This window comes from Gymnodraco acuticeps, unplaced genomic scaffold, assembly GCF_902827175.1.
Source record: "Gymnodraco acuticeps unplaced genomic scaffold, fGymAcu1.1, whole genome shotgun sequence".
In the NCBI taxonomy this organism is placed as follows: domain Eukaryota; kingdom Metazoa; phylum Chordata; class Actinopteri; order Perciformes; family Bathydraconidae; genus Gymnodraco; species Gymnodraco acuticeps.
In genome coordinates, this window is record NW_022992157.1 from 1 (window position 1) to 14,877 (window position 14,877).

At 45.5% G+C, this 14,877-nt stretch overlaps 1 protein-coding gene across 1 annotated transcript; it reads right to left on the minus strand.

Annotated features, from left to right (window-relative positions):
- Nucleotides 1-1,892: 1,892 nt before the first annotated feature.
- LOC117538602 (lysophosphatidic acid receptor 1-like) lies at nucleotides 1,893-14,490 on the minus strand. Its single transcript, XM_034204458.1, has 3 exons — nucleotides 14,213-14,490; nucleotides 3,556-3,964; nucleotides 1,893-2,395 (listed from the first exon to the last, which is right to left on the minus strand). The coding sequence occupies exons 2-3, from the start codon at nucleotides 3,809-3,811 to the stop codon at nucleotides 1,893-1,895; spliced, it is 759 nt and encodes a 252-aa protein (XP_034060349.1). The 5' UTR covers nucleotides 3,812-3,964; nucleotides 14,213-14,490.
- Between the last annotated feature and the right edge of the window lie 387 nt (nucleotides 14,491-14,877).

Below are 14,877 nucleotides of genomic sequence, written 5' to 3' on the forward strand. Positions count from 1 at the left end.
TGATTAGATACGGTACGGTGAGGTAGGATGTGATTAGATACGGTACGGTGAGGTAGGATGTGATTAGATGCGGTACGGTGAGGTAGGATGTGATTAGATACGGTACGGTGAGGTAGATGTGATTAGATAACGGTACGGTGAGGTAGGATGTGATTAGATGCGGTACGGTGAGGTAGGATGTGATTAGATACGGTACGGTGAGGTAGGATGTGATTAGATACGGTACGGTGAGGTAGGATGTGATTAGATACGGTACGGTGAGGTAGGATGTGATTAGATGCGGTACGGTGAGGTAGGATGTGATTAGATACGGTACGGTGAGGTAGGATGTGATTAGATACGGTACGGTGAGGTAGGATGTGATTAGATACGGTACGGTGAGGTAGGATGTGATTAGATACGGTACGGTGAGGTAGGATGTGATTAGATGCGGTACGGTGAGGTAGGATGTGATTAGATACGGTACGGTGAGGTAGGATGTGATTAGATACGGTACGGTGAGGGTGGATGTGATTAGATGCGGTACGGTGAGGTAGGATGTGATTAGATGCGGTACGGTGAGGTAGGATGTGATTAGATGCGGTACGGTGAGGTAGGATGTGATTAGATGCGGTACAGTGAGGTAGGATGTGATTAGATACGGTACGGTGAGGTAGGATGTGATTAGATACAGTACAGTGAGGTAGGATGTGATTAGATGCGGTACGGTGAGGTAGGATGTGATTAGATACGGTACGGTGAGGTAGGATGTGATTAGATACGGTACGGTGAGGTAGGATGTGATTAGATGCGGTACGGTGAGGTAGGATGTGATTAGATACGGTACGGTGAGGTAGGATGTGATTAGATGCGGTACGGTGAGGTAGGATGTGATTAGATGCGGTACGGTGAGGTAGGATGTGATTAGATACGGTACGGTGAGGTAGGATGTGATTAGATGCGGTACGGTGAGGTAGGATGTGATTAGATGCGGTACGGTGAGGTAGGATGTGATTAGATGCGGTACAGTGAGGTAGGATGTGATTAGATGCGGTACGGTGAGGTAGGATGTGATTAGATGCGGTACATGTTGTTTTAGTTTAGACTTGTTTTCCTAGTAAAGACCAAAGCATTGAACACGTATTGATAATACAGTTATTGTGAAGGTCCAATGATCACAACATGCAGGAACATCTGATGATACATTTCATGCAAAAAGGTGCAACTTTTGGCAAATTAACCATCTGCAGACAGAGTATAAAGAATGTGATGGACTGGAGGACATACTGTAAATTCCTCTGCAGACAATAAACACACACACACACACACACACAGAACAGAGAGTGATCAGATTTCATTACCATAACACTCGATTAGGCAGCTCAGGAATTCATTATGTGCACACACACTCCGCTCTGACACATGTTCAGGAAATGTGGAGACTATGAGGAAACACACTCACACACACACCATGTGCAACACATTCCTCAAACACTGTCACAACACACACACACACACCTAACATATATAACCATGAACCCCCCCACTGCATTACTCACATTAACACACTTATTATTTTTCTTATCTCTTGTAGTTTCTCTTAAAAACAAAGTTCAAAAAGTAATGTGTGTCCTCAGTGTGAAGGACACACACACACACACACCTCCCTGTGATGGTTTCCTGCCCCCCCCCCACCTCTCGTTGTCTGAACTTTGGATTCAATTCCTGAAGGTTGTAAAATGTTTCTCAGGCACGTGAGGGCAAGAAAACCCTGAGCGTGTCCTGACAGGCACTGCATGCCTGAAGAGCGTAACACAAAACAGCTCCTCCTCAGAGTGTGTGTGTGTGTTGTGTGTGTGTGTGTGTGTGTGTGTGTGTGTGTGTGTGTGTGTGTGTGTGTCTCTCTGTGTCCCTCACTCACCCAGGATCATGGAGACGGTCTTCATGAGGTTGAACACGGTCTCTCGGTGCCTCATCTGGCTCGTGTGCTGGCTCATCTGCTGGCTCTTGTGTCTCACGTAGACGAAGATGCGTGTGTAGACGGCCAGCATGACGGAGAAGGTGAAGAGGTTCAGCACAGCCCAGAACACCAGGTAGCTGCGGCTGTACATGGGCGCCATGGTGGAGCAGTTTTTCAGGTCACACAGGCAGTGCCATCCCATCGTGGGCACCAGCCCCAAGACGATGGCCAGCAGCCAGATGAAGACGATGATGACGAAGACGCGCCTGGTGCTCATCTTGCTGTGCAGCTGCATGTTGAAGATGGTCTGGTGGCGCTCCACGGCCACGGCCAGCAGGTTGAGCACGGAGGCGGTGAGGCTGGTGTCGATGAGGCTCTGCCGGAGGAACCAGCCGTACTTAGACAGCCTGATGGTCCACGGGCCGGTGTGGAACATCATGTGCAGGTACGACACTCCTGGGGGAGGCAAGCACCTTAGATTAGCACCGAAGAGCGTACTGTGATTTATGATGAATAATATCATAACAAAAAGAGAAAGAGAAATACAATTAAATGAGAAATAAATACAAATAAAATAAGATCCCAGATCTGATCTACGTTAGAGGGTCTGGATCATGACGCATTAGTGGTCGTGATGGTGTGTTAAATGTCTGTCTCCTTGTCTCCTCTCCTAATATGTGTCCTTGTTGATAATGCACATGGTGCTGCTGTGATGCAGGAAACATGTCTTATCCTATAAAAACTCAGAACAACATGAATCCTGCAGAGACGTTAATATCCGTTTGTTTCCTCACGATTAAACTATTCAGAGAACAAAATGTAAACGTTCAGTTAGATAGAATATCGTATGGAAATATTAAAGAGAGTCCGATCCACGGAGAGAAGAAGGATTTATCTCCTCCAGTGTTTCTGTGAACATGCGGCGTCTCCACAAGCAAACAAACAAACCCTGTGCGTACATGTGTGTGTGTGTGTGTGTGTGTGTGTGTGTGTGTGTATGTATGTGTGTGTGTGTGTGCACATGCGTGTGTGTGTGTGTGTGTGTGTGTGTGAGGCCCAATCCCAAACCACGCCCTACACCCTACCCCTCCGTTTGCGAGTCTGCATCGGTGCTGACTTGAGACCGGTCTCTACCTGACCGGAGTCACGCTGTGTGTGTCTGTCAGGAAACAAGCTGTTTACAAGTAGTTCCAGCAAACAGCCACTGATGAACTGCATGTTAACAACCTCATGATGACCTCATATGTTTTTAACTTAGGATCAAACCTGTGTTTAGTCTAGAAAAAGGTAAATGTCCCAAAGCTTGCTGCTGTATTTACTCCCTCCATCTGACAGGAGGAGCCTCGTTGAGCTGCGAGTGTCACTCCGTCACGGAGGGGGGGTGTGAAGGGGTAGGGTGTAGGGCGTGGTTTGGGATTGGGCCTGAGTGTGTGTCATAGAGAGTCAGGCTTATTAACTCAAAGTGCACGCAGAGACACAAAAACATTATTTTAAACAGAAAAAATAAATAAATAAAATATGATCAAATAATGCAAAAATCAAATAAAGTGAAAAAATAATAATACCAAAATGAAATGATACAAAAGAATATCAAATGAAGTGAACAGTGAAGGCACCTGAGAACAGGTCGGCCACGGCCAGGTTCCCCAGCAGGTAGTAGATGGGGAAGTGGAAGTGGCGGTTCTTAAAGATGGCCGCCATCACCAGCAGGTTGGAGAAGATGACGATGAAACACACCGCCATGCCGAGCGTCACGATCACGTAGTCACGGTCACGCCAGTGGGTGCTGATGTTCTTCCCGCTCGCCTCGTAGAAGAACCTCACGCTTTGGTTGTAGTAACAGCCGGGCGTGTCGTCCGTATCCGTATCCATGGTTACTGCAAGGGAGGGGGGCAGGAAGTAAAGAAGCGGAGGGGAGGAGTCAGAGGAGGGGTCAGTGGAGGGGGAGGGGTCAGCGGAGGGGGAGGAGTCAGATGAGCCCACTGCACGGGGGGGGTGATCGGGGGGCCATCAGAGAGGGTCAACCTGCAGGGGGACAAAATAGAGTAAAACATGTTTTAATAATAATTCAAAATGTTTTTAAAATGATAATACTTATCTGCACACAGATGAGAAATGTTGAGTTTCTGTAAATAAAAGTTCTTGAAATAAATGATTGTCATTGTTCAGTTTCTGAATATTTGTGAATATTTCTGGGCGTTGCCATCTGCACGTGGCGGGGCTGCATTCTTTACGCTACTTACGTTGCTATGGTTACGGTGGTGATGCCGGCACGGTATTTGAAATGTTCATAGGCCTATTGATATTTTTTTAACTCTGGCTTTGTAATAAAAAATATGGCGAAACGAAAACAGCCAAGCCTCGCAGCTTTTGGATTCACAAGCAAAGAAGCAAAGGAGTCTAAAAATGACAACGTGAACGGAACAACTTTTAGTGGGCCGGCTGTGAGCGGCGTCAGGGTCGAGTTTACAGCTCCACACCGAGGGCCCTGAAAATAAAAATAGGTCTCCCTGAAAGCAAATGGGTCATTCGAACACTGTATATATTAATGCAGAAATGTTCCTCATGAAGCTGACATTTAGGAGGTTGAAGAACCAGAATATCTAGATTAGCATCAGTAGCATTATTAGCATGTTAGCATCAGTAGCATGTTAGCATCAGTAGCATTATTAGCATGTTAGCATCAGGAACGTCATGAATGAAACAGCTCAGGGTCCACACAAGATAAAATCCTCATATTTACGGTAAACCTGAACTCAGCGTTTAAGGTCACAGTCGGACACACACACACACACACACACACACACACCACACACACACACACACACACACACACACACACACACACACACACACACACACACACACACACACACACACACACACACACACACACACACCAACACACACACACACACACACACACACACACACACACAACACACACCACACACTACACACACACACACACACACACCACACCACACACACACACACACACACACACACACACACACACAACACACACACACACACACACACACACACACACACACACACACACACACACACACACACACACACACACACACACACACACGTGAGAGACTCGAGAACGACACAAAGGAGACAACTGCAGGAAAAGAGTTTGACTGGAGGCGTGTGTGTATGTATATGTGTGTGTGTAGGCGTGCGTGTGTGTGTGTAGGTGTGTGTTTAGAGAGGAAGTGAGAACATGTTCTCCCATTTCCCTCAAAGGCCTCCGTCGAGGCACGAGCCGTCAATCAACACTGAGCTGAACTACAGTTGTCTCACACACACACACACACACACACTTTTTCTTATTGTTTTCTAAGTGACCTTTCCTCTCCTCAAACTGATTTCCTTCCTTCACTAATCTGATGTTTCGGGGACTGATCGGCTCCTTGTTCTATAATCATCACAGGCTCTGGGGATTCATAAAAAGAATAGATCCAAAAATACATAATCTTAGTAACAGGGTTATACGAGTGCAAGCCATTATCAATAAGATTTAAATAACATTTATACCACTTTTTAATGAAAAGTTTGCATACAGATGCTTTAGATCAGGGGTTCCCAACCTTTATTGTGCCAAGGACCGGGGGTTGGGAACCCCTGCTTTAGAGAATGCTCACCATTGAAATACTTTGGTTTACTGGCTGTATTCATGGACCACTGATATCACCCCATAACCACAGAACATGTGCTTAAGAATAAGGAACCAAATGGAACCACTTTATTATAAGTGGTGGCGAAGTCCATAGGGACTTGGCTTGGCAACTGGAAGGTCACCAGTTCAAGTCCCGGCAAGACCAAGTGCTACCGAGGTGTCCCTGAGCAAGGCACCGTTCCCTACACTGCTCCCCGGGGGCCGTTCAAAATGGCAGCACACTGCTCCTAACACTAGGATGGGTCAAATGCAGAGAAAAAATTTCCCCACGAGGGATTAATAAAAGTCCATCTTAATCTTTACCCGACATTCGCTTCCCATTAAGTTGGGATTTATGACACATACATGTTTGTGGTTTATTGGTTGTTGTGAAAGTTTTTAGTAAACATCCTTTTGAGAAAAACAAAGAAAACATCTTGAAAATGTACCAACATGTCCACCAGCATGAATAAAGGGTTACAGTATGTCCGTCTTACTCCTGTAGTTCCCATGTTATGGGCATACTCACGGGAGTTCCCATGTTATGGGAACAATAGCGTGCTTATATAAAAGCAGGTGAATATAAATCTGTCCAAAGTTCACCAAACAAGCAGCTGTGTCCAAACTGTTCCTCTTTCAGCAGATTAAAGAAGTCTTTATCAGTTTGAAGGACGCATGGAGGACGAACACTCGCTCTGTGAGCTTTGACAAATACTCTGAGTGTTAGCAGCAACAACAGCTCGTCCTTGGTGTGTGTTGTAACAAGAGATAATCACACACACACACACACACAGGAAATGCATGTAAGTCAATGTAATGTCCCCTGAAGTGATGTATACATGGTATGTGCGTGCGTGCGTGCGTGTGTGTGTGTGAATGCAGCTCAGAGAGCCGGTGAGAGAAGCAGAGCCTAAAGAAGAACATCAGATGAAAACTTGCTCGACTAAACCATTATCACAGGAGTTTATTTGTTACTTTATTGCATTTGTATTATTGATAACGTGTGCCTACTTTTTACATAATATCAACGCTGTAATGCGAGGTAATTCATGGACTGCTTTGTTGTTGTTGTTGTTGTTGTTGTTGTTGACAGTGATGGACTAAAGCTGTGTGTAAAGATCATCTCAGCAGGCAGGCTAACGCTCAGAGCTGCATCAGTCAATTCATTTGGATAATCAAATACTCAGTAGAGAAATCTTTAAAGCAAACATGTCAGAAAATGTCCCACAAATCTGGATATTTGTTGCTTTCTAGGTTTTAAATCATATTTTCAAAGTTATTGTGTCCTTAAAAGTTCATGTGTGCTAAAATCTGTACGTTTACTATTTCTCTGTTTCTCTCTGGACTCAACAGAATGCGGCTCAGAGTGCACGGCGGTGTGTCCCCTCCAGCTGTGTGTTTCCTCCTCCTCCTCCTCCTCCTCCTCCTCCTCCTCCTCCTCCTCCTCCTCCTCCTCCTCCTCCTCCTCCTCCTCCTCCTCACTAAACTTTACACAGGAAAGGTTTTATCACATCTGAAGAGGAAGTGTTGTTTGTTTGTGACCTTTACCTCCAGGTGAAAGCAGCATCTCATGAAGAGATCTAGAAACCCAGCTGGAGACCAGGGGACACTAAAGAGTGACGCACACAGCTGGAGACCAGGGGACACTAAAGAGTGACGCACACAGCTGGGAGACCAGGGGACACTAAAGAGTGACGCACACAGCTGGGAGACCAGGGACACTAAAGAGTGACGCACACAGCTGGGAGACCAGGGGACACTAAAGAGTGACGCACACAGCTGGGAGACCAGGGGACACTAAAGAGTGACGCACACAGCTGGGAGACCAGGGGACACTAAAGAGTGACGCACACAGCTGGAGACCAGGGGACACTAAAGAGTGACGCACACAGCTGGGAGACCAGGGGACACTAAAGAGTGACGCACACAGCTGGGAGACCAGGGGACACTAAAGAGTGACGCACACAGCTGGAGACCAGGGGACACTAAAGAGTGACGCACACAGCTGGGAGACCAGGGGACACTAAAGAGTGACGCACACAGCTGGGAGACCAGGGGACACTAAAGAGTGACGCACACAGCTGGGAGACCAGGGGACACTAAAGAGTGACGCACACAGCTGGAGACCAGGGGGACACTAAAGAGTGACGCACACAGCTGGGAGACCAGGGGACACTAAAGAGTGACGCACACAGCTGGAGACCAGGGGACACTAAAGAGTGACGCACACAGCTGGGAGACCAGGGGACACTAAAGAGTGACGCACACAGCTGGGAGACCAGGGGACACTAAAGAGTGACGCACACAGCTGGGAGACCAGGGGACACTAAAGAGTGACGCACACAGCTGGGAGACCAGGGGACACTAAAGAGTGACGCACACAGCTGGGAGACCAGGGGACACTAAAGAGTGACTCACACAGCTGGAGACCAGGGGACACTAAAGAGTGACGCACACAGCTGGGAGACCAGGGGACACTAAAGAGTGACGCACACAGCTGGAGACCAGGGGACACTAAAGAGTGACGCACACAGCTGGGAGACCAGGGGGACACTAAAGAGTGACTCACACAGCTGGAGACCAGGGGACACTAAAGAGTGACGCACACAGCTGGAGACCAGGGGACACTAAAGAGTGACGCACACAGCTGGAGACCAGGGGACACTAAAGAGTGATGCACACAGTTGGGAGACCAGGGGACACTAAAGAGTGACGCACACAGCTGGGAGACCAGGGGACACTAAAGAGTGACGCACACAGCAGGGAGACCAGGGGACACTAAAGAGTGACGCACACAGCTGGGAGACCAGGGGACACTAAAGAGTGACGCACACAGCAGGGAGACCAGGGGACACTAAAGAGTGACGCACACAGCTGGGAGACCAGGGGACACTAAAGAGTGACGCACACAGCTGGGAGACCAGGGGACACTAAAGAGTGATGCACACAGCTGGAGACCAGGGGACACTAAAGAGTGACGCACACAGCAGGGAGACCAGGGGACACTAAAGAGTGACTCACACAGCTGGGAGACCAGGGGACACTAAAGAGTGACGCACACAGCTGGGAGACCAGGGGACACTAAAGAGTGACGCACACAGCTGGGAGACCAGGGGACACTAAAGAGTGACGCACACAGCTGGGAGACCAGGGGACACTAAAGAGTGACGCACCAGCAGGGAGACCAGGGGACACTAAAGAGTGACGCACACAGCTGGGAGACCAGGGGACACTAAAGAGTGACGCACACAGCTGGGAGACCAGGGGACACTAAAGAGTGACGCACACAGCTGGGAGACCAGGGGACACTAAAGAGTGACGCACACAGCTCTGGTGGATGCATGTGTACCACGTGGATAAAGGCCCAACTTGAACTAACCTCACATTAAACTCGGTGTGTCAGTCTCTCTGTCTGCACCATAGACTGTATATTCAATAGTGATGGGCGAACGATTCGTTCTTTTTGAACGAATCTTTGAAGTGAACGAGATGAACTGATTCCTCCCACAAAACGATTTGTTTGTTTGAGTCGCCGTCTTCCGCCAAAAGCTAAAGAGAAGCTGTTCGCGAACGACAAACTTAAAGAACTGCAGGAAACAGTTCAGAACTGTTTCCTGCAGTTCTTTTATCTTATATCCCTTTCTTTCAAGAGGAGGGTCCCGTTAGGGCCCCTCCGAAATACTGGATGTTCCATCTACACAGAGTTGGACTCAGTTAGACAACTACCACAAATACAATTAAGTACTTTACTGTTGGACTCAGTACTAGTTGGACTTCTTCCACAAGTAGGCTACTATGAAGTTATGTTACTGTGTACTTTCAGTTATTCTCTGTCAAACTCCTGTGGCAGAAAATCATTTGATCTCTCATCAAATATAGCAGAAAACATGCAGTTTGACAGAGGATTAAAACTGTCATCAGAGCCCTCTCATCTGAGCTCCGTTACACACACAGGAGCGGGACATCCTCCTCAACCTGTCCGCCATAAAAGCTTCAGAGGGCGGATAGCTCCGTAGCGTCCCGCTAATGTGAAACACACACACACACAGCGTTAGCGGGACATCCTCCTCCCCCTGTCGGCCCTAAAAGCTTCAGAGGGCAGATAGCTGGGCTCCGTAGCGTCCCACTAGCTTAGCCGCTAGCTAAAGGTAAACATAGATGGGTACATAGAATATGAATAAATCGTCACCGATGTAGAGGATATATTTTTTTATTCACAGGCACACATTTATGAGCTTTAACAATGGTCAATTATATTTCTTAAATAATATGTAGCCTATTCCCAGAGCATAATTCATGGGGCAACAAGGTGAGGTGTAAAATGTGTTTTAATATCATAAATGTTACGCCAGCAAACTTCTTGTACGGACTTCGGCAGTAGTGAAGACTCACTGAACGAATTAAGTACAAAGACGAATCGTTCGCGAACGTGCAAATCACCAGAAGTCGTTCGCGAACCGGTGAACGAATCAGTGAACGAATCTTTCAAGTGAACTGAATCAAAAGATTTGTGTCCCCGAAGGGAATCTAAATGCCCATCACTAATATTTAAAGGTCTGTAGGGGAGAAGGGGGTAAGTTGAACCAGTGAGGAAGTTGAACCTCCCCCTATAACCGGGCAACGCCTTATAGTTGTAATCAAGTGACCAGAAATGATGCAAGCTCCTCCCATTTCTCCTTGCCTGTGAAAGAGAGATGCTCATTGTGGTCTGGTAAGTAAACATTTTTACAAAAAAGCGTTTTTTGCTTGTCAAAGTACATTTTCTAGATGTCAGCTATATCGGCTGTCATGTCAAAAAAAAGTTTCCAGGTTTAAACACATATATTGTATAAGTTGATGTGTTGGCAGCGTATTAAACCATGTGAATCATTAAGCTAAAGATGACTCTGAATTCTAATGCTAGGCTATTTGTTCTAAAATGGTGGCTGTGGGGTAAAGTGAACCACGGGCCGTGGGGTAAAGTGAACCACGGGCCGTGGGGTAAAGTGAACCACGGGCCGTGGGGTAAAGTGAACCACGGGCCGTGGGGTAAAGTGAACCACGGGCCGTGGGGTAAAGTGAACCATGGGCCGTGGGGTAAGTTGAGCCAGATTTTCAATGGAGAAATTAATGAAAGTAGGCCAAGTTGATAATAAGAGCTCATTGTAGGCTATTTAAAGTTGAATGTACCCTGTGTTTGATTGGTAAGATGTATGAAATTGTATCACCATTTGTATGATTACTTTTCTTTTTAACATGTTAAAATATTTGAAAAACTAAGCTTGTATTTGGTTTGTTATTTATTGTTTAAAGTTACCTTTAAGATGTGTTGTAGGTATGCCCAGGTTTGAACAGTGGTTCAACTTACCCCCTGACCTGGATCAACTGACCCCTAACCCAGGGCCAGTTGAGCAAACACTTTTTTTTTTAAAGAAGTAATATTTTCACTGCCCTTGATCAAATATGAATTATCATCATTGCCATTGATAGGAGACATCCTGAACTATAGGTGTGTGTTTTTTTACTATGTGTCATTTCTCCTTGCTTAGAGGACAGCATAACTACACAATGGCTCAACTTACCCCACTCTCTCCTACACACAAACTGAAAGATTGACAATAAAGTTGACTTGAGAAACCTTGAGGGCTGAATCTTTAAAGAGCTGTGTTTCAAGGTTTCTTATTTAAACCAGCGTCTCTGCTGTAATCTGGAATCTGTGACGTTTGTTTTTCAGCTCCACATTTCCTGTGACGCCTTTTAGACGAGATAGAGTTTCAGAGCGCTTTCTCTACGCACATACTGTCAGAGCGCCTCATTGACTCAAGAGTGGACATAAAGTATCAGTCCCAGCTGCTAGAGAGCGAAGACCCTCTCAACTTAGACATGCTACATCCTTAGACCTGCTTGAAAGGAAAGGTCTTCTTAAACTGCTGATGCATTAGGATCGTGCTGCTACTGCACAATTCTTCTTTTTATTTTCTATGTCCTGTCTTGACTTTTTTTTGTAAGTTTGTGTAAGGTATGCTATGTCGTGTCTTGTAACCATCATGTTTCAAAGAATGAAAAATGTATAAACATATTGTTTAAATAAAAAAAAGAAATACTAAATCCTTTAAGTTATACGTTTAAAAACATGCATTGCACTAATACTGGAGGCAGTGAGGGATTCGTCAGCTTCTCAACAACACTGTCTTCTCTACGCGGCTAAACAAATTAAATGCAAACTACTTTACTCTGGAAAAAGGCGAGGTCCGTCAGGCGAGGTCCCTCAGACGAGGTCCGTCAGATCGAGGTCCCTCAGGCGAGGTCCGTCAGACGAGGTCCCTCAGGCGAGGTCCGTCAGATCGAGGTCCCTCAGGCGAGGTCCGTCAGACGAGGTCCCTCAGGCGAGGTCCGTCAGACGAGGTCCCTCAGGCGAGCTGTGGATCCCAAACGTCATTTATAGCTCAACTAATGTTTATATTGTCCCAACAATGCAAAGCCGTCCCTGCTCTGCTTACATGTCAAGGCTGCTGCAGAAAGGCCTATGTATACAAATGCTTTAAACAACATGTGCAAGAGGGGAGCCTCAAAGTGTCCAAGCAGAGAAAGCAGAGATGTTCACAATAAGAGGCTTCTTGTGCAACCAAATGCATTTCTTACACCTTCAGTTTCAGGCAGAAGGGATATGTGATGTAAGGTTATAGTTTTAGTGAAGCCATGTGTTTTCACAGAGCTGCGATCTGTGACAGAAACCAGCTCATCTAATGAAGCACGTTGTGTGTTCCAGCTGTTATTCACACCCTGAGCGCGGCCTTGCAGAACCTCCCAGAGGTGAGTCAACACCGTGTAACCTTCACTGACTCCGTTTATTACAGCGCTGTAACGGTGGGACCATCAGGAAAAACAGGAATCACCCGCATTGTAAAGTATCCATAAAGCACCACATATTCATCAGGATAGTCAAACAGGAAGAGCTCTTATTTTGAAACTTAAACGCGTTTAATTTGACTTTAACAACCTGCAGCGTCACTCAGACGTTTATATGCGGTTTACATTATTCTATTGGTATCTTAATACATCATTAGACTTGCATTCTAATAAGCTCCATTTAGCAGCAGGTAGTGGGTTCACGTCTCCAGATCATAATAATAGATTTTGTTAGCGCGTTTACAGGTGCTCAAAGACGCTTTACAGATATAGTGAAAATAAAAACTCATGGTCAGATATTGAGTGTTTTGTACGATTTCAACAAACAATAGTATTTGTTGTGGTGTTCATAAAGGATATGCTGCTCCCTGAATGTGAGGAATACGTCATTATGACTCGTAGAGAAAGGCATTTGAATTTAAATCCACTTTCTGTAGAATACGAGCTGTAGTTACTCATCATGAGGCACACGTTCGATCTCAAATTTAGAACAATGACTATTTGTAGAAAAGTGAAACTAAAATAAACAAGGGACATATTGTTTTTGGCATTATGTAAGTTAGTTGAGCGGTTTTGATGTTATTTTGTGAACAATTTGTACTTCTACTGTAGAAAAGGGGCTGTAGTTACACTCAACATGCTAATTAAAATTGCAATATCACATGCGTTATCTGAAATGGAAAAAATATGCTGTGTATTTGGAGACTTTAACACAAAATCTCAACCCACTATCTGACTTTTTGTCATAGTAAATGAACTGGTAGTTCAAATAAATCCACTGGTTTGAATGACTGTGATTCCAGTGAGACAAAACCCATTTCCCTTAAAATAACATTTATTGCACTTTATGTTGTCCTTGAACGCATCTTAAATGGCAGAAATAATGGTGTACTTTTCCTCCACTACATGTATTAATACCTCTAGTTACTTCACAGATCTGGATGAATGATGTGAAATATAACCAAGTGTTGAATCAGACTTTAGTTCCACCTGGAGTAAATCCACCAGCTACCCTGCAGTATACAAAGTACTTCAGACTAGCTGCACCTTCACCAGCTTTGAGAACACTTTCATGATCAATCATTATAAAACATATCATATATATTATTCTGAAATGGACCAATCTGCACAACGACTACTTTTACTGTCTTTCACTATATTTAGATGAGAATACTTTTCTACTTTCACTTGAGGAACATTTTGAATGCAGGACTTTTACTGTAACAGAGTATTCCTACACTCTGGTACTTCTACTTTTACTCAATTACAAGGTCTGAGTACTTCTACTTTTACTCAAGAACAAGATCTGAGTACTTCTAATTTTACTGTACAAGATCTGAGTACTTCTAATTTTACTGTACAAGATTTGAGTACTTCTACTTTTACTTAAGTACAAGATCTGAGTACTTCTACTTTTACTCAAGAACAAGATCTGAGTACTTCTACTTTGACTCAAGTACAAGATCCGAGTACTTCTACTGTATACATATGCTGTAGTTTCTTCCTGATACTAAACATGAGGAGCGGAAATATACAATCGAAATGTGTATTTGTAGATTGTAAACGGCAGATAAACTGTTGGAATTTCTCTCTCTCTTTCTGCAAAGAGAACACAGAGAAGTTTTAAATGGAGACAGAAGTGTCTCTGCTGCATGTTGGATACTAGAGACAGGCTTTTCCACAGAAACTGAGATCCACAGGAACCCTGAACTCACCTGGTGTTCGGGTCGCAGGTCAGCTAAATCCGGTCGTCGAGTTTAAACACAGTCCCTGAACGCAGCGGGAGGTGGATTCAGTGAAACGGGGTTCTGGTTTTGGTCTCTTCTGGTTCTGGTTTTTAGTCTCGAGGCTCCATGACTCTTTCCTTTCTTTAATTCCGATCCTCACAAAGCTTCACCTGCGCTGCGCGATCCGGCTCACCTGGCGGAGGGATCTGCAGTGAGGCGTTCAGGGCGCGGTGCTCTGCTGCACAAAGAGCTACACACAAACACACGCACACGCACACACACACACACACACACACACACACACACTCATACGCAGTAGCAGCAGCCAATCAGAGAGCAGCTGGGAGGAGTTTAAGGTGAGGACGGGGGCAGAGGCGCGAGAAGGTATTTTGAGTGGGGGTGCTGGGGTGCTGTCCGATGTGCTAATTACGCAAGGTGGGGGGGCGGGGCGGGGGTGACGTTGACATACACCGAGCAAAACCACACACACACAGTGAATAACAATGGACTCCAGTGCACGCTATTACGGGCACTATAGAGCAGTGGTTCTCAACTGGTCCGGCCTCGGGACCCACTTTTTCCTTTGTCAATAAATCGTGACCCGAAATTTTGAACCACTCAAATCTATTCAACAAAAAATGGTGCTGTAATAT

What these genes read in the sequence shown, in the direction of transcription:
- LOC117538602 (XM_034204458.1), bottom strand. Translation starts at nt 3,811, where the DNA reads ATGGATACGGATACGGACGACACGCCCGGCTGTTACTACAACCAAAGC. An exon ending in CGTGGCCGACCTGTTCTCAG is followed by an intron (nt 2,396 to 3,555) that starts GTGCCTTCACTG and finishes TGCCTCCCCCAG; the next exon opens with GAGTGTCGTACCTGCACATG.